Source organism: Ochlerotatus camptorhynchus, unplaced genomic scaffold (genome assembly GCF_037179485.1).
Source record: "Ochlerotatus camptorhynchus isolate MF236.1 unplaced genomic scaffold, CSIRO-AGI_Acam_v1.1 ptg000022l, whole genome shotgun sequence".
In the NCBI taxonomy this organism is placed as follows: domain Eukaryota; kingdom Metazoa; phylum Arthropoda; class Insecta; order Diptera; family Culicidae; genus Ochlerotatus; species Ochlerotatus camptorhynchus.
In genome coordinates, this window is record NW_027040514.1 from 7642444 (window position 1) to 7660462 (window position 18019).

The 18019-nt window shown below is 41.1% G+C and overlaps 1 protein-coding gene across 7 annotated transcripts in view; it reads right to left on the reverse strand.

The window, feature by feature from the left end:
• The window catches only part of Pfrx (6-phosphofructo-2-kinase), a 98663-nt gene that overhangs the window by 308 nt on the left and 80336 nt on the right, over window positions 1-18019 (reverse strand). For 2 of the 7 annotated variants that reach the window (XM_065227249.1, XM_065227294.1), the window contains exons 5-9: window positions 17512-17769; window positions 17221-17439; window positions 16923-17157; window positions 16729-16856; window positions 1103-1469 (exon numbers count right to left, since the gene is read on the reverse strand). In XM_065227249.1, coding sequence (XP_065083321.1) covers window positions 1398-1469; window positions 16729-16856; window positions 16923-17157; window positions 17221-17439; window positions 17512-17769 — 912 coding nt within the window. In that variant the 3' untranslated portion in view covers window positions 1103-1397. Of the gene's footprint in view, window positions 1-72; window positions 892-1102; window positions 1470-16728; window positions 16857-16922; window positions 17158-17220; window positions 17440-17511; window positions 17770-18019 lie in introns of those variants that run through there. The other 5 variants (XM_065227257.1, XM_065227286.1, XM_065227277.1 and 2 more) reach the window with 5 other exon arrangements.

Sequence of the window (18019 nt, forward strand, 5' to 3'; positions counted from 1 at the left end):
GTCGAGATTTCATCTCCTCGCTATTGTTTATTCAAATTATTTTAGTTTTGTTTTGCTTTCGTATCGGTTCACTTTATCTAGGAATATTACGGTTTACGCTCACTACGTGTAGAAGAGTACTTACGTCCTAGTTATGGTCTCTCTTTATATTATTATTTTTTTTTACTTATACAACTTTGTTCGTCCTGTTTTGTTTTTGTTTTACTTTATATCATTGTTATTTAAACAGCTATTTTTTTTTTGTTAGGTTTACTAATTTATTTATACGTGCGTGTCTTTTCGTTTATTTTTTATTATTCTTTCTTAAGTAAATCACTAGGTAAAAATGGAACCTTGTAAATATACACAAAATTTCACACCGCTGATTTGTAAATTTGTTGCGATCTTCCTTCCCTCGGGGATCTCCGATTGATTTTTTTTTGTTTTTGTTTTTAATAATTATTGAAGATTTTGGGAAGAATTAAGTCTCTTGAAGAGTCTCTTGACTAATTTCGATACAAATATTTGGTGGTGAAAGGACTTGAAATGGTGCTTACAGTAACAAAAATAAACAAATTTTAAATGCGAATAAAAATGGAAATGAATCAGGTAGATTTTTTAAATCAAAATGCGATGAAGTACTTCGTAACAAACATTATCACTTATACAAACACTAGGAAACTAAAAAAAAAACATTTCGCTTAAGGTGGTCATGGCCAACACTAGTTTTGAAAGCTTTCGACTAAGTCGCAGCAGAACAAAAAATAAAATAACATGGGACACACGGCGTGATGAGAGGGAGAAAGGAGAGGAATCCATTGCTGCCGATGCGATCGATGCTGTTATTGTTGCTTAAAGGGCCATCTCATTGAGCTTTTTGGTGACGAATTTGGAATCCAACGAACCGGCGACCTGCGAATTCATTCGAAAAATGTTAGTCTACAATTAGGGTCGATTAGCACTTGAGGGGGAGGGGGGAGGGGGGGTTTAAGGAGAGTGACGTTGACCCTTTACCCTTTGGTGGTGCTCATGAAGGTGTGATCATTATCAAAGAACGTTTTTGGTTTACTGATGTGACATATACTTTATTAATTAAACTTTACCACTAAACCGATATGATGAACGAAATAAAATTTGAACACTTATTAAAAACCTTTGCACTACCATTACCTTAAATATTGAAATTTGTGCCCTGCCCTCCGTCGAAGAGAAGTTTTTCAACAACATAGTTATTGTGGATTTACACTAAACACATATCATCCATATTACACGTATATCAGGTTAGCACAATTTTATTGAGTTGCATAAATTCTTAGTGATGTTTGAGAACAAAAAAAAATATAAGTGGAATAGACTGTCCCTCTGTCGTATTTTTATCAATAGATTAGATTGCCAATCAAACTTGCTCTCGCAAATGTTTATCTCGAGCAAGTGCCATTCTGGGGCGAATCGTCCGGAGTGACGACAGTGCTACTGGCGTCGTCGGGCATCTGGAAGAGAGGGAGGAGGGTTGTGTTACAAACTGCTGGGACGCAACAAGGGGGGGGGGGGGGTCATCGAAAGTGTCGGTGAGAGGGGGGTGATGAGAGGTGTTAGCACAACTTCGAGGATGGATTAGTGGTTGGGTGATTCATTAGTGACGTGGAACCACTGCGAATAGCTACGTTTGCTAGCACCAAGCGTTCCGATGGCAGTTTTAGCGTGCATGAAGCGGTGAATATTAGACAACAATTGTTTTGGCGATGCACTACCCTCTGTGCGGCATAACTGTCCCATTAATGTTTATGGCGAAAATTAGTTAAACATTGAAATCGATTGTCAGGTACCATCACTTTACAATGTACACGAAAAGCGTCTTACTTTGGTACAGAAAATACCTAAACTCTAGATAGAGCTGGAATTAGGGCGTAACAGCTTTTGTAAACAATGACTTCTCTCGATGACTTCTAGAAAGCCAAAGCTCGCCCACTCAAATCAACGTCACCATCGGGTAGGGGAAGACTTCCCCTTCCAGTTGGTTATGTTGGTTGGCGTGGGCGTGCCTTGAGTTTCGAGAAATCATCGAGAGAAGTCATTGTTTACAAAAGCTGTTTCGCCCTAATTTCAGCTCTATCAAGAACTATGTTATCTTATCCATAAGAACCCATGGAGAAATAAATCTTCAACGCAGTTCTTCTAGGCTTGCTGTTTTAACAAAATTTAATGGTCTGTTTTGACATCTGTGCTCTGAAAAGAACAGTGCACTTAGATTATAATTTCGAATTTTTTTTAGAGAGAACTTTTTAAGGTACATTTAGACTATCTGATTTGTTGGTCTAGTTCGAGCAGACTGCTCGATAATTTTGTCGGATGCAATGTTTGAATGCGTTCACACTTTTTCGACATGATGATTAGATTTGACGTTTGATTTGTCGAACGTAATAGATTTGTGGTTAGTTTTCATTCGACTCACTCAGCAAAATAGCCGCAAGTGAAATGAAAATATTGATTTTTTTCTTCTAAAATTTCAAGGATTTGATTTGTGTTTTGATGACATCCAGCAGTAAGGTAAACCGATTTCATTATTCATTATGTATGATTTGACTGATTTCTACTTTCCAGTGTGATTGGCCGTCAACAAAACAGTGTTTATATCATACGAAGTATGTACGTGTTTGTTAGAGCTTCAGAGAGGTTAAGAGATCTACTGAGACATTTTTTGAGCTTAAGGGTAATTCGTAGATCTTGAGAACAGAACTACAAAACTTCAGAAAATTTTACAGAAATTAAAAGAAATTTTCAGAAATTCAGAAAATTTCACAAGAGAGAAAGTAGATCTTCAGAAATATGTTCAAAGAAATTTTCTAAACTTCAAGCAAGCTTAAAGATTTTCAGATCCATTTTGGGAAAGGGAAATTTTGGTAAATGTTCAGGGAACTTCGCAGACCTTCAGAAAAGTCCAAGAATCTACAGTGAAATGTAAAGAATTTCACAGAAGTTTGGAGATCTACTGAAAAATTATTGCACATCAGAAAAGTTCCTAGATTTTCAGATCAAAGCTACAGAACTTTGGAAAAATCACAAGAATGGTCATAGATCCTCGGATAAATTTTTAGGCATTTTTAGAATGTCAGACATTTTAATGTATCTTCAGTGAAATTTGCAGAACTTCAGCGGTTAAAGAAAATATTTATACGATTTCAGGGAAATTTTTAGATCTTGAGAGAAACATTTAAAACTTCAAGGAAGCTCAACTATTTTCAGATAATTTTTAAGAACTTTGGGTAATTTAGAAGATCTGCAGTGACATTTTCAGATGTTCAGGGTAGCCCGAGAGCCTACAGAGGAATTGACAAAACTTCAGACAAGTTTGCAGATCTACTGAGAAATGCTTTGAGCCTCAAGGTAATTCGTAGATCTTGAGAATAAAACTACAGAGCTTCAGACAACTTTACAGAACTTTAAAGATATTTGCAGAACTTCAGGAGAGTAGATATTAAAGAAATCTGTAGAACTGCAAGGAATTTTGCAGATCTTCTGATGCATTCAGTGATTTATACTTCAATTCCAAAAAACAAATCTCAGCGAAGTACGAAAGTCCAAGATTTTGCAGGACTTCATTTTAGAAAAAAAAAATGCAAAACTTCAGAAAAACTCACAGAACTTCTGGAAAGTTCGCCGATCTTTAGAAGTATTTACACAACTTCAGAGAAATTCAAATATTTTCAGATAATTTGTACAGCTTTAAGAAATTTAAAAGAATTTCAGATAAATCTGCAGAACTTTATTGAGATTCTTGGATTTTAAGTATTTTAAGTGAAATTTACAGAACGTCTGGGAAGTTCGCTGATCTTTATAGATATTTGCACGACTTCAGAAAAATTAGTAGATCTTCAGAGAACTTTCTTAAATTTCCGGGAAGCTCAAAAATTTCAATCTACATAGAAAATTATATAACTTTCGAGAAGTTCGTAGATTATTAGACGTTTAGTGAACATCAGAGATAATTGTTGATATTTAAGGATCTTAAATCTGCATGGATTCAGGAACTCTGTAAATTTTTAGAGAAATTTGCAGATCCTCTAAAGAACACACAGGACTTCTAAGAAATCTGCAGAACTACCGAGAAATTTGCAGATCTTCAGGAAAGTTTGTTGATGATATTCAAAGATATTTTACCAGAGAACAGAAATAAAACTTCAGGGACGTCCGAAGGTCTTTAGAGAACTATGCAGATTTGAGAGATCTTAACAGAAATTTTCAGAACTCAAGGAATCATGTAGATGTATAGAGAACCTTTCACACTAGCTTATCGAAAATTGGTATCGACATCCTGGCGAAGTTTTGAAAGCCTTTTTCGATCGCTGTTCTTGAAAGACACGATGATCCAGATCCCTGCTGGTGTTCCTGCTGAGCAACCATTTCCTACTCCACAAAATTCACCTTCTCCTTCTCATTTTATTGTGCGCCTGCCAAAGCTAGAGCAATTTTCCGGAAATTCATTATGGAAGCATTTACTTTTGAGACCGGATACAATTTTGTTTTGAAATATAAATTGACAATTCTTTCGACTTGTACAAGCCGTGTGAACACCAGCAAACTGGGGGTTCGACAAAGTGTGTCGAAAGTAAAATCGATAGTCTGAACGGACCTTTAGCTACTTCCTTTGACAGATCTCCACACAGGGGATCTAGGGGCAAGTCAGCTGTACCATAGAGGTAACTCTAAGACCAGAAGGTCCCGAAGAAATGAGCTCAACTTTTTGGCTCAGCTCTGGTACTATCTTCGGTCCCAAGCTAATCGATGCACCCCTCGAAACATAGGAAAATCCACGAACCCCTCATTTTATCTGTCAAACTTTCATGGCAAATCAAAACAAACATTGTGTAGTACTAGAATTTCGACTAGAATGGGGTACGTTAATCGATTTGCTTGGGACCAATAGGCTGGTCAAGTAGTGAGCCAATTTAAAATCGATAGTTTCGTATTGATTGTTGGCTGTACTCTGATAACGATGTAGCCTCAATTTTACTTTTTTCAAACTGTTATGTTTACAAACACACTAACGTCAGCCATTCTGAACAAATTTTTTAAATTGCAAGTAAGGTATTTTTTCTTTATAATAGCCTCTAGGTAAAACCATTTTTCATGTGTAGATGCTGATGCAAGCTGAAAACGTTTGTCTATGTTTAAACATCGGCATCCTTTTATTTGGACATTCGTTAGTAACGAGAAGGATAGTGTTATGACGTAGGTAAAGGATGATACGGTCAAAATTTGGTCAATATCAACTTGACGTATTTCTTTCAATTTTGCATTTAAAAAACCTGAACACCCCTCATTTTGAAGGTGTGTGTGTGTAGAATGTTGCTCCTATTTTGATTTTGGAATTCACTCTTCAGTTGTCAAAATGCCGTCCAAGCAAGAAGAGCAGCGTATCAAAATTTTGCTCGCGCATCGCGAAAATCCGAGCTACTCGCACGCAAAGTTGGCAAAATCGCTAAAAGTTGCCAAATCAACCGTTACAAATGTAATTAAAGTGTTTGGGGAACGTTTTTCGACAGCCAGGAAGTCTGGATCAGGGGGAAATCGAAAACCGGAAGCCGCTGAGACGACAAAGAGAGTTGCCGGTAGTTTCAAGCGAAACCCTAACCTCTCTCTCCGAGATGCCGCAAATAAGCTGGGTGTATCGTCTACAACCGTGCATCGAGCCAAAAAACGAGCCGGACTATCGACTTACAAGAAGGTAGTGACTCCAAATCGCGATGATAAACAAAATACGACGGCCAAAGCGCGATCCCGGAGGCTGTACACGACGATGCTGACGAAGTTTGACTGCGTGGTAATGGACGACGAAACTTACGTCAAAGCCGACTACAAGCAGCTTCCGGGACAGGAGTTTTATACGGCAAAAGGAAGGGGAAAGGTAGCAGATGTTTTCAAGCACACGAAACTGTCAAAGTTCGCAAAGAAATATCTGGTTTGGCAAGCCATCTGTACCTGTGGATTGAAAAGCAGCATTTTCATAGCTTCCGGGACTGTCAACCAAGAAATTTACGTGAAAGAGTGTTTGAATAAACGTCTGCTGCCTTTCCTGAAGAAACACGGTTGTTCCGTACTGTTTTGGCCGGATTTGGCATCTTGCCATTACGGTAAAAAGGCCATGGTGTGGTACGCCGCCAACAACGTGCAGGTGGTTCCCAAGGACAAGAACCCTCCCAACACGCCAGAGCTCCGCCCAATTGAGAAATACTGGGCTATTGTCAAGCGGAACCTAAAGAAGACCAAAAAAACTGCTAAGGGCGAGCAGCAGTTCAAGGCAAACTGGCTTTCTGCGGCGAAGAAGGTGGACAAGGTGGCTGTACAAAATCTGATGGCAGGGGTCAAGCGTAAGGCCCGGCAATCCGGATTTGGAAAAGCGGAAGCCTAACTGAATATTTTTCCTGAATTTTATACTAATTGAACTTGAAAAAGAAATTTAATTTGATTTTTTAAATAAACGATTTCACCGATTTACACGCGTTTTCCCTTGACCAAATTTTGACCGTATCACCCTTTATAATACCGTCGTTAAGTTTTACTCTGATCAAATCCCGCATTCTTATTCCCAGATTATCAAGAACTAAAATGTTATATTCATTTGCATGAGCGTATAAATAAGGAGAGAAACCTGTTCAAATTTGTTGTTCCTATGTACATGTAGTGACGGCTCTGAAGCCGAATGAACCACCTGAACATCCCTATGAAATAATCACCCATCGAAACAGTTCCAGTGCAACCTCAGAATTTGAAACGAATTTTGACAATAAGCTGACTCATATATACTTCGTCTTTCGAATGTGTTCATTATGTCGACATTGTCGAAAACTTTGTACTTCATGAGGAAATAAATGATAACTTATTCAGGGTGTCGACTCAACCCTCCTATATTCAATGATTTTCCAGTAATTTAAAAAAAATCCAGGTAGGCACTGCACCCGGTTTTGGAAACACAACCCCATCAGCTATAATTTTCCTCAGAATGCAATAGTGCTTTATGGACATTTTTTCATGAAATACCACCCGGACCTCTAACTCATGAAGAGTGGGTCCAGTACAATTTCAAATTAAATAAAGCGTTCCATACATTTTATAGAATGCAAAAAAAGACAGAAATCTCGTGTTGACAAAAACGGGAAGGATCCGCATTCTACCCTAGGGGCATACATTCATGTTGAAGCGAAGCTGTTAGCAATCGAAGCAAGTCTTGACATTTATACTTAATTGTAAACGTCTTAAATAAATTAGTTCTTCTCTAACCACTACCAAAGACCGACGTCTTTAGCTACTACCCATAGGTTATGGGCCCAGCACGCTTCCACTGCGCGAAAGAAGATAGAAAAATGAGTACAAGTTCGAATTCCAACGGAGTTTCTCAAGGCGGTTCCTCAAGTATTCCTCCCATCGAGAGATTGACTGGACGGGACAACTGGTCCTCATGGAAGTTCGCAGCGAAAACTTTTCTTTAGCTGGAAGAACTCTGGGATGCAGTGAAGCCGAAGCAGAAACCAGACGAAACATTCGAACCGGTGGATGTGCAGAAGGATCTGCGAGCGCGGTTGATACTGATCCTGCTTCTCGATCCGCTAATCTACGTGCACAATGAGGACGCGAAATCGGCCGAAGCTGCATGGACCAAGTTGGAAACGGCATTCGAGTGCAAAGGACTTTCTCGGCAGATCGGTTTGCTCCATAAGCTCCTCTAGTCCGGATCTCTGGATTGGCATGATTTTGTTGGCTGACCTCCCGGACGATTACTGACCCATGATTATGGCCTTGGAAAACTCTGAAGTTGCCATAACCGACGATTTTGTCAAGACCAAACTTCTTCAAGAGCAACCGTTGCTAGGCAGCAAGAAAAACAACCAGGCCTTCGCAACCAATAAACGGCATGAAGCCGCCTACTTCATCCAAGGGCCCGAAATGCAGAAAATGTGCTCGGTACGGACACATCGCCAGGGACTGCAAGGATTCAAGGAAAGGTGAAACATTTTGCACGGTTCTATCTACGTTTGACAAGAAGGATGCGAACGACTGGATTTTCGATTCTGCGGTGTATGCACATATGACGAGCAATCGAGAGCTCCTCACAAATCTGGATCAAGCAGACGGTTAAGTTGTTGCAGCTAACGGTGACATGATGGATATCGTTGCCTGCGGAACGGCAAATCTTCGATCTGTGTGCAGGGATGCTCAAGACAACGTTGCAGTGAGTGACGTGCAGCTTATTCCTGGGTTCAATTCAATTCAAGCTGGACCAGCCGGCGAATAACACACAGATTTTGTAGTGCAATGCTGCTGGAAGCCTCGATCTCTGGCACAAACGCATGGGTCATCTTGGTGTCGGAAATTTGAAGAAGCTTGCTGTTGAGGTTTGGGATCCGATCCGGACGAACGTAAGTCAACCAGCGGCAACGTTTTCATGGCTCAAGGCGGCGCTATTTCGTGGTCATGCAAGAAGCAACCCACGGTGGCGCTATCGAAGTGTGAGGCGGAATATATGTCCGTTTAGGCTGCGGGCATGAAGTAGTTCGCCTCCTCGTGGTGTGCCCTGGAAACTCTAATTATCGAACCCAAGGGAGAGATATTGCGGCTAAACGAACTACCGCAGAGTAGGGACGCTGGAACCCCATCCAGCTCGTCCCAGGAGGTTGAGAAGCCCTGCACAAACCCTCGTTGTGCAAAGGCAGGAGTGACGCCGGGTTCTTAGAGTGCTTAGCACACGCAGCTGGTAAGCGGTCACATCTGTCCTAAGCTGCCCTGTTGGACAGTTGGCTGGCTATCACGTCTGCTCTAGAACTCGTACGAACAACGAACAGCGAACAACAAGAGGAAGGCCCTGCACAGCTGCTCACTGTGCAGTAGCGAGTGTCACGTCGGACACAACACTAAGTGATGCGCCATAGCGCAACCGGCCCCCTCCAATGACGTAATGCTTTCGGGCGGTTCCGGGGAGGGCAAGGGCCTAGAGCACAGGGTAAGGTTTAGTGGGTCGGGAGAGCTATTTCTCCCATCCCCACACCCTGAGTTATCTTCTCAGGAGTCTGGGAGCAGATTCCCCCTGTATATAAAAAAAAAGGCTGCGGTACAGGAAGCGTCCTGGTGGCGAGGACTTTCTGCGCTATTCAACGAAGAAGGAGAAATGGAAATCCGCTGCGACAACCAAAGCTGTATTACAATCGCCAAGAGTGGTGGTTATAATCCTCGCACGAAGCATATCGACATATGCCATCACTACATCAGGGACGCTTTGGACCGTGGTGTGAAACTGGTTTACGTTGGCACGGAGGAGCAGATCGCTGATGGATTAACCAAACCATTGCAGAGGACGAAGTTTGAAGAGAGCCGTACGATGATGGGAATCTCTGCGGCTTGAGAAGTAGTGTTGAAGCGAAGCTGTTAGCAATCGAAGCAAGCCTTGACATTTATATTTAATTGTAAACGTCTTATAGCGAATTCGTTTATTATTCAGTTCCAACCTGGATCGGGTATCAAGATTGGATCTGCTTGTTTTCTGACAAACGTCAGTTTGCTCGTTTGTTTTTAAAACCTAGCTCAGGTTGAGGTTCACACTGACAAAAAGTTCGGTTTCGCACTGGGTTGGCACTGGTGTTAACCCCGATAATTAACGAATTCGCTATGAATTAGTTCTTCTCTAACCACTACCAAAGACAGACGTCTTTAGCTACTACCTATAATTCATCCAAATCTCCAAATCATCTTCATGGTTACCAGCAAATCTCGATTGGCAATTTTCCCGTTTTTCTCCCGGAATTTTGGAAATTATCGCGGTTTAGGTATTTTAATTAAGCACAAAACTGAAAGCGATAAAGCCGAAGGTTAAATGGGTAATTTCCAAGTCAGCAGCACCTTTTTCTGGATCTTGAATTTGGATCTGCGACAGGTTCGAAGTCTTCACAATTTGTGTATGAAAATTTCGCTCAAAACTTTACAGGCTTTTATTTGATTATTCTCAAGCCTTTCCTTTAGATTAATTTATTTTTCACAGAGATCTTTCCAGAATTCTTCTAAAATAAATTATTGGAATCTTGAAAATCCCTTGAAATTGTTTTTATAATAGTACAGAAATTATCTGTAGAACACTCCGAAAAATTCTTAAATTTCATCCTTTCTTCGAATTTTGAACTATTTCTAAGAATTCACTGGAGCTTCAATTTTTTTTTTAATTTGCATGAAATTCTCCGTAGAATTCACCTCAGACCTACAATTGAAAAGGGCCAATTAGCTTTTGTGAGTAAAACTTGTAATCTCCCTTCTCTGTCAACACCATCTGGCAGGAGAAATTCTCCCGCCGAGAATTGTCCTAAAATTTTGGAATTCTCATTAACATTCTCTAGAAATTCCTTTAGAAATGCGCTTGGAATTATACTCGGACTATCCTTATGGATCTTTGCATAATTATTTTGGAATTGTATCCTCAAAATTCGCGTTTCTTGGTATTTTTCAAGAATCCTGAAATTCTCTTCACTCTTGGGAGATCTAGCAAATGTTCTCTGAAATACCTTGCTTTGGAAAAAAAATTCTATAATTCTCTTAATAGTTCTTCAAAGTGACTGTAGTTATCCTGAAAATCTAGACCAGTCCAAGGGTCTTAAAATCTTATTGTTTTCGATGAGAGGACGAGGTATACTTTTCCAGATTTGTCAACTAAATTTATGGGATCTTCCCGGTGACTTCAAATTCCAGCTTTTTCCGGTTTTCCCGGTTCACTGGTCACTCTGCATTTCACATATGAAACACTTGTTTTTAATCGGGCTGGGTTCAATCCCAGCCGAGGTCGGTGGGATTTTTCTGAGGCATAAAAATCTCTGATCACGTCTTCCTTCGGAAGGGAAGTAAAGCCGTTGGTCCCGGCCCATGTGTGTTGTTGAATGGGTGCGATAGGTGGAAGGTGGAAGGTGCCTTCCTGCATATTCGATTGCCGTCAATGGATGGCAATCGATGTCCGTCGGTGATTGGCACTAGACTTGCGGAACAGAGAGCGACGTAAAATAAAGGAATGAAGTATGAAGGTTATGGAACTTTACATGAACGTTTGCGTGATAAAGTTTTAAGCTTAGGTATTATGGTTTTTTTTAAGTGAACCTTACAAATAATGGGTTGTCAAGAACCATTACCATTCTAAATTCTTGTGTTCTCCATACATTTTCGGAAGAAGAATTACATTAGAACCTTTTTATTTATGATTTGAGAACTTTAATTGTAATGGTTATGGTAGTCATTAAGGTCCATGTATGGTTTTGTAACATCGATCAACTTTTTGTGGAATATATCGCGAATTGGATGCCTTTAAATTAATGATTATCAATTCGCGATATATTCCACGTAAAGTGGACCGATAATACAAAACCATCTATGGACTTTACTGACTACCCAGACAACCAGAAGTCGCATAACAATGTACAGAGAGTATCGTAAATAACTACAGTTTAAGTCAACATCGCATATAAGTATGATATACATCGCATTGTGTTTAAGTTAAATCGTATATAATGCAAATTTGCGACTTATATGCGATTTTCCATTGTACTGTACCACAAATTAAATCGGATTACATCGTAAGACTTTTCAAATTGAATTTGTTATGACAGATTAAATCGTATATGATGCCAAATCAACTCGTTTAATAAGAAATAAAAATTTGCACGTATATGGCTTCCACTTTTGTACGTATAAGCCCTTTTTTTGCATTCTATATGATTTGATTGTTTGTATATATGTTTTCATATCACCAGTGTTGGCAAAATCAGAAATCAATTGATATTTTTCCGCTCTCATGCGCTCGCAATATGACGCGTGATATTGGAACAAAATATCATGCTTGATATTGATTTTACAAACTCCTTTGATATTGCGAGACTATTCAAAACGTTCAAAAATCAAGCTGAGAGTTGACTCGACACAAAAATGATTCAATTGCACATCGTTTTCTTAGAAAGAGAAAAACTAGTTTTTAATCTTCATCGATGACAGACGCGAAGGGACTGCTGCAAGCCATTATGGAAGTTTCGGTTGCATTCGGGTGTAAAGCAAAAATCATTAAACTCAATCTCACTCCAGTTTGGTGAGATTTGCAGTTGTTGAGTTTTGTTAGCTTGATATTCCGAGCTGCAATATCGCAGCTTTCAAAATCAACCGCAGTTGTTTGCTTGTTGATTTTTGTCTACGAAAATCAAGCGTGATCTTGGGCGTTGGTGAGATTTGATTTTTTGATATTTTCCCAACACTGCATATCACAGAAACAACTTTGAATATACGTGCATTCTGGTTGTCTGGGTACCAAAACCATTACCATTAAAGTTCGCAAACCATAAGTAAAAAGATTCTAATAAAGTTCTCTTTCCGAAAATGTATGAAGAAAACAACTATTATGAATGGTAATGGTTTTTATAACAACCATTAAAGTTCCATAACCATTTCAGTTAAAGTTTAGCAGGGATTATAAACAATTTTTAACCATTTTCGGTAAGGTCAAGTAATGGTTCGCGTTTATGCGGGGAGCGCAGAGTGCTAGGTGGTTGGACCAAGTGGAGCAAGATCTAGGAACTGTGGGACGCTCGAAGAATTGGAGACAAGCAGCCAGGGATATAGTTAGTTGGCGCAACATTGTCGTGCAGGTTAAATCCTGAGGGACGTCGGACCAGCAAAAGTAAGTAAGTAAAGTAAAGTAAGTCGCTACACTAAATCTGTCTACGTGAATATACGGTCGATTTCACCAACATTTTTAGTGAACATGACGTGTAATGCAGGTCAAAGTTGCTAACGTACCGTAACATTTGAGATTTTCTACGTACAGATAAGTTACGTGATATATTTCACGTAAATTGGACGTGAAGATTTTTTAGAGTGTACAGCCCAGTTAGCGAACAAATCGACAGTGAGCACTGAGCATCCATACGAGCCTAACTACAGTCAAGATTCCTATAGTACGGTTAATAGGGACCGCACAACAGGAACTGGCATTAACGAATACACGTACCATTTGGGATTAGAGCTTATTGTAGGGCAATTCAAATTGATAACTTCCTGGTGTCTTGTGAAAAATTATTAACTAGATAGATGACCTCCTTTTGAGACAATTTTGCATCCGGAAAGTTAGAAGTCTGGAAAAATTTTCGAAACCACTCATAGACGTTTTATCAGAATGAATTCAGAATTGTGACCGGAATATGGACCCTGGGGACCACGGGATGGTCCATCAGAAGATCCGGAACATCCGTAAAAGTGGTCAATTCATGAAACTAATCCTAGAGCTCCGCAAATTTTTCGAAACCACTCATAGACGTCTTATTACAATTAATTCGGAGCTTTGACAGGAATTTGGACTCTGGGAACTACAGGGTGGTCCAATGAAAGATCCGGAACATCCGTTAAAGTGGTCAGATAATGAAACTGATCCTAGAGAATTTTTCGAAACCACTCACGTTTTATCACAATGAATTCGGTATTGTGACCGGAATATGGACGCTTCGGACTACGGGATGGGCCACTGGAAGATTCGGAACATCCGTAAAAGTGGTCAATTCATGAAACTGATCCTGCAGCTGCGTCGTTTTTTTCAAAATCACTCATAGACGTTGTACGCGATGAACGCTTCCAATAGGAAAACGAACGACGTCATCGAATGGCGCATCCTGATTGGCTGACGCAGCCGATGAAAGAGTATAAAAGTAAACAACATTGCATTTCATGTTTCATTCTGTATCCTGCATTTAACCATTGAAGAGGAAGCAGCGAATAAATAAAGGTAGAATTAAGAACAGTGTCTCATTCTTTTCGTCCGAGAACGGAGATTTCCAGAGCATTCGTGCTTCGTCCAGTTGCTGTTCGTTCATTCACTGGTTGCATGTGGTGATCGATTTATCTTCCATAAGTTCCACCTAGTGGACACTTTAAGGCTCTGAACCATTTGGTGGATTATTTTAACTTTTGGTTAAAATTTGACAGATGAAAAGTTATCGATTAACCCTGCTATCCGAGCATGGTTATTTCTGACAGACAAGAAGTCAAATTGTGACAACCGTGGCTCGAAAACCGGTCGATCGACAGCACGGGGATTTTCGAACATAGAAAATAACTTTCGAAATGTCACTTTTAACCACGAGTTAAATTTAACTCGGCAAATGGTTCACAGCCTAAAAAGAGTTGAACTTTCCTGTTTCCCTGCTCATCGGAGCCTTGTGTTCGGCAGTTTTGCCGTGGTCCTTCGAGAGAGAGAGAGGTTTACTGCGCTGGTGGCTGTAGTGGTTACAGCTGTTGGCAGCTCAACGACTGGTGGCTGAAGAGTTATCAGCGACCCATCGTTCCTACGCTGTCCGCTGTGGTGTGCGCAGCCAACGGTGGTCCTTCGTTCGAGAGAGGCATCCCGTCGCTGGTGGCTGTAGCGTGTACAGCCAACGGTGACTCTTCGATCCATACGCTGGTGGCTGTGAAGTGCATAGCTGTCGGTGGCTCGATCACAAGGTAGGTTTTCGTCTGTGCTGTTGTGGTAAGGGAAATGAATCTACCCCAAGAGCACAGACGAAAACCTACCTTGTGAAATTGAGTACATAACAGACGTCTAATCAGAATATTAATTCGATATTGTGACCGGAATATGAACCCTGGGGTCCACAGGATGGTTCAACGAAAGATCCGGAACATCCTAGAACTGATTCTAGAGCTCCGAGGTTTTTTCGAAACCGCTCATAGACGTCTTATCAGAATGAATTTGGAGTTATGATCGGAATTTTGACGCTGCGGGTGGGGACTACGGGATGGTCCACTGGAAGATCCGGAACATCCTTAAACGTGGTAAATTCATGAAACTGATCCTAGAACTCCGTAGTTTTTTTTTTTCAAAACCATAACTAAGAAACCGTGGCTCTCTAGGATTAGTTTCATGAATTGACCACTTTTATGAGTGTTCCGGATCTTTCGATGGACCATCACGTAGTCTCCAGAGCCCATATTCCGAACACAACTTCGGATTCATTATGATAAGAGGTTTATGAGTGGATTTAAAAAAAAAACACATCGTTCTAGTATCAGTTTCATGAATTGACCACTTTTACGGATGTTCCGGATCTTTTAGTGGACCAACCCATGGTCCTCAGTTTAAATTTTCTGGTCAAAACTTCGATTTTATTGTTTTAAAACGTCTATGAGTGCTTCCTAAAAAACCGTGGAGCTCTAGGATCGGTTTCACGAATCGATCACTTTTACGGGTGTTTCGGGTCTTCTTGTGGACCATCCCGTAGTCTGCAGAACTATTAATTAATTCTGATAAGATGTCTATGAGTGTTTCCTAAAAACCGCGTAGCTCTAGGATCAGTTTCATGAATTGACCACTTTTACGGATGTTCCGGATCTTACACAGGACCAGACTTGTATCCTACCGGAAACTGTTTCTTCCCAAAAGGTGGCCAACTATCTGTTCAACAACTTCTCCAAAGACATCATTGCCGTACAATCAGTGTTTGGTCCCAATTAGCTCGAATCCCATATGCTACGTGTATTCGTTAATGCCGGATCGACCGTACTATAGGAATCCAGTGGCATCAGTACTATAGGAATCCGGCAAGAACGAATCCGCACTATAATAGGAATCTTGACTGTACGATGATCGATTCTCTTCATCGATTTTCACTTTAAATTTCTGCAGCTAAAGCTAAAGGAAGCAATTTTCTGAAATTTGTGCAATACAGTGCTGTAATAGGTTGTATTGGCTATCAACAGCAACGCGAGTTATTAACAAAAGAGAATATCAATCATCGCGGTTACGCCCTTATGCATGCTCACTGTCGAAATACTGTATGTTTAAAATATAGCAATCTGAGTTCCTTGGTCATCTGATGTCATCGAAAGGAATTAGACCGACTGTTAGTAAGATTGATTCACTACAAACATTCCGGGAACCAAAGACTCCCGAAGAAGTTAGAAGTTTCCTTGGTCTTGAACCGACCCGACCAAACAGCACGAAGGAACGAAATCTGCAAGCAAGCGCTGCTTTGGAACGCAACCCGGCATCACAGCAGAGGCAGATCCAGGGATTCATAGTGGCAGAGCCTCAACAAGGAAATCAAGCAAGTCGATAGGAATTTGTGCAGCAAAAGCAAGTAGCCGCCCATAATCAATGAGGTACAGAGAGAGGTTAAGCTGATCGTGAAATATTGTTGTATTAGTAAACCAAAAAATCAACGTAAACGCAATTAGTGACGTCACTAATTGCTTGCATCGTACAAGGGTTTCACTCAAACAACTTAACCGATAGCTTCACCTCGGTAATCCAGCTCATTGGCCCAGAATAGAAGTCTTTTACGTTGACCTTACATCATTTTTCGAAAGGGGTTGCGTGTTTTCATATGAAGTTTTTGGTATTAGCTTCAAAAAGGTTCGCAAATTTTGATTAATCAGTAGTAAAAATCAATCGTTTCCGTAGACAACGCATACTAAGCCACGTTTCCTTACCTTCTTAAACCAAAATTGCTACGAAAGCACATTTGGGTGATACCAAATTCAATCCAAATTATCAACCAATTACTTTTTCCAAACTATGCGAAATTTCTATTGTCAGCTACAACAGTGGTTAGTCCTTCCCTACACCAATGCCCAATCAACTTTCTTCTAATCGGTACCTTCAAACAACAACACCAAAAGTCAAGAGTGCAGTCAAACGTGTTAAAACGAACCAAAACCGAACTACGAAAAAAAAAACTCCGTCGCACTCACCTCAGGCCTCGCACGATGCGTATCCACTGCGTCGATGGGCAGCTTGATGTGCTCCACCTTGCACCCGTACGCCACCGGCGTCAGCTTGATGATCGTATGCAGAGGCACCTTCAGATATGGGAGTTCATCTGCAAAAGACAAAGACGGATTTTAATGCGTTGTTCCTGAATGATAAAATTTGCTTTGCAACAAACCCGCAGGCTTGTCCAGGAAGTATGCCAGCACACACCGCAGGACGGCCTGATGTGATACGACTAGAACGTTACCCTGCCGTTCCAATTCCATCATAACCGGTTCCAGTCGCACCACCAGATCTTCGTAGCTCTCGCCCCGCGGGTAGCGGTAGGCAAATTTATTCTGATCCCGTGCCTTGAACTCTTCCGGGAACTTGGACTGGATCTCCTCGTAGGTCATTTCCTCGCAGATGCCCTATCGAAACGGAAAATATTAATTAAACTATTCCAAGCGGCGTCCGCCGACTTCGGATCTTACCGCATCGATCTCGTTCAGGGCCTTCCAGCGCTCTTGCGGTGCCTGGACATTGGTCACTGTTTGAATTGTGCGCTTCAACCACGAGGTCCAAACCCGCAGGCCCTCGATCTGTTGCTCTTCGATGTACTTGGCTAGGGCTTGCGAGTACCGGCGGCCACGGTCACTCAGGTCCGAATCGCCTCCGATTAGTCCCTCGAGATTGTGATCACTTTCTCCGTGCTGTTTTTGGATGATGCACGACAGGTTTTAGAGAAATCTAGGAAATTTCGTGCTACCACAGATCTTACTCACCCGCGTCAGATAGATCGTCCTCGGGGTGATGTGAATGTTCATCAGGTAGTACACGATCCGGGACTGGATGTGTCCCTCGTGCTTGTGGACGACCACCTTCTCGCCGGTGTTGTAGATCTTCATGTACGACAGGTCCGTTTCGATTTCCTCGACCAGCGGTTCGTAGCGTTCCTGGTAGTGTTCGATTCGCAGGCGGAAATCGTTCAGCGCTTCGTCCATGTTCATGTTGCGATAGTCCGGGCTGCTCACTTTCACTTCCTGCCATTTTTTTGGGGGGTGAATTGAACGAAACCGGAAACGACACAGACACGGTTAGTGTTACGAAGGGGAAAGAGAATATGCTGTCTCGATGGTCGAGAAATGGCAAAAGCAAGACAACGGTTTTGAGTTATGCACACAGCTCTGAGCTGCTTCGAATTTCGAGGGATACACAAATAGATGGGACAAAGTCTACGACATGGTGGAAGTAATCCATTCACCCGCAGTAAGTAATTGTGATTAGAAACGT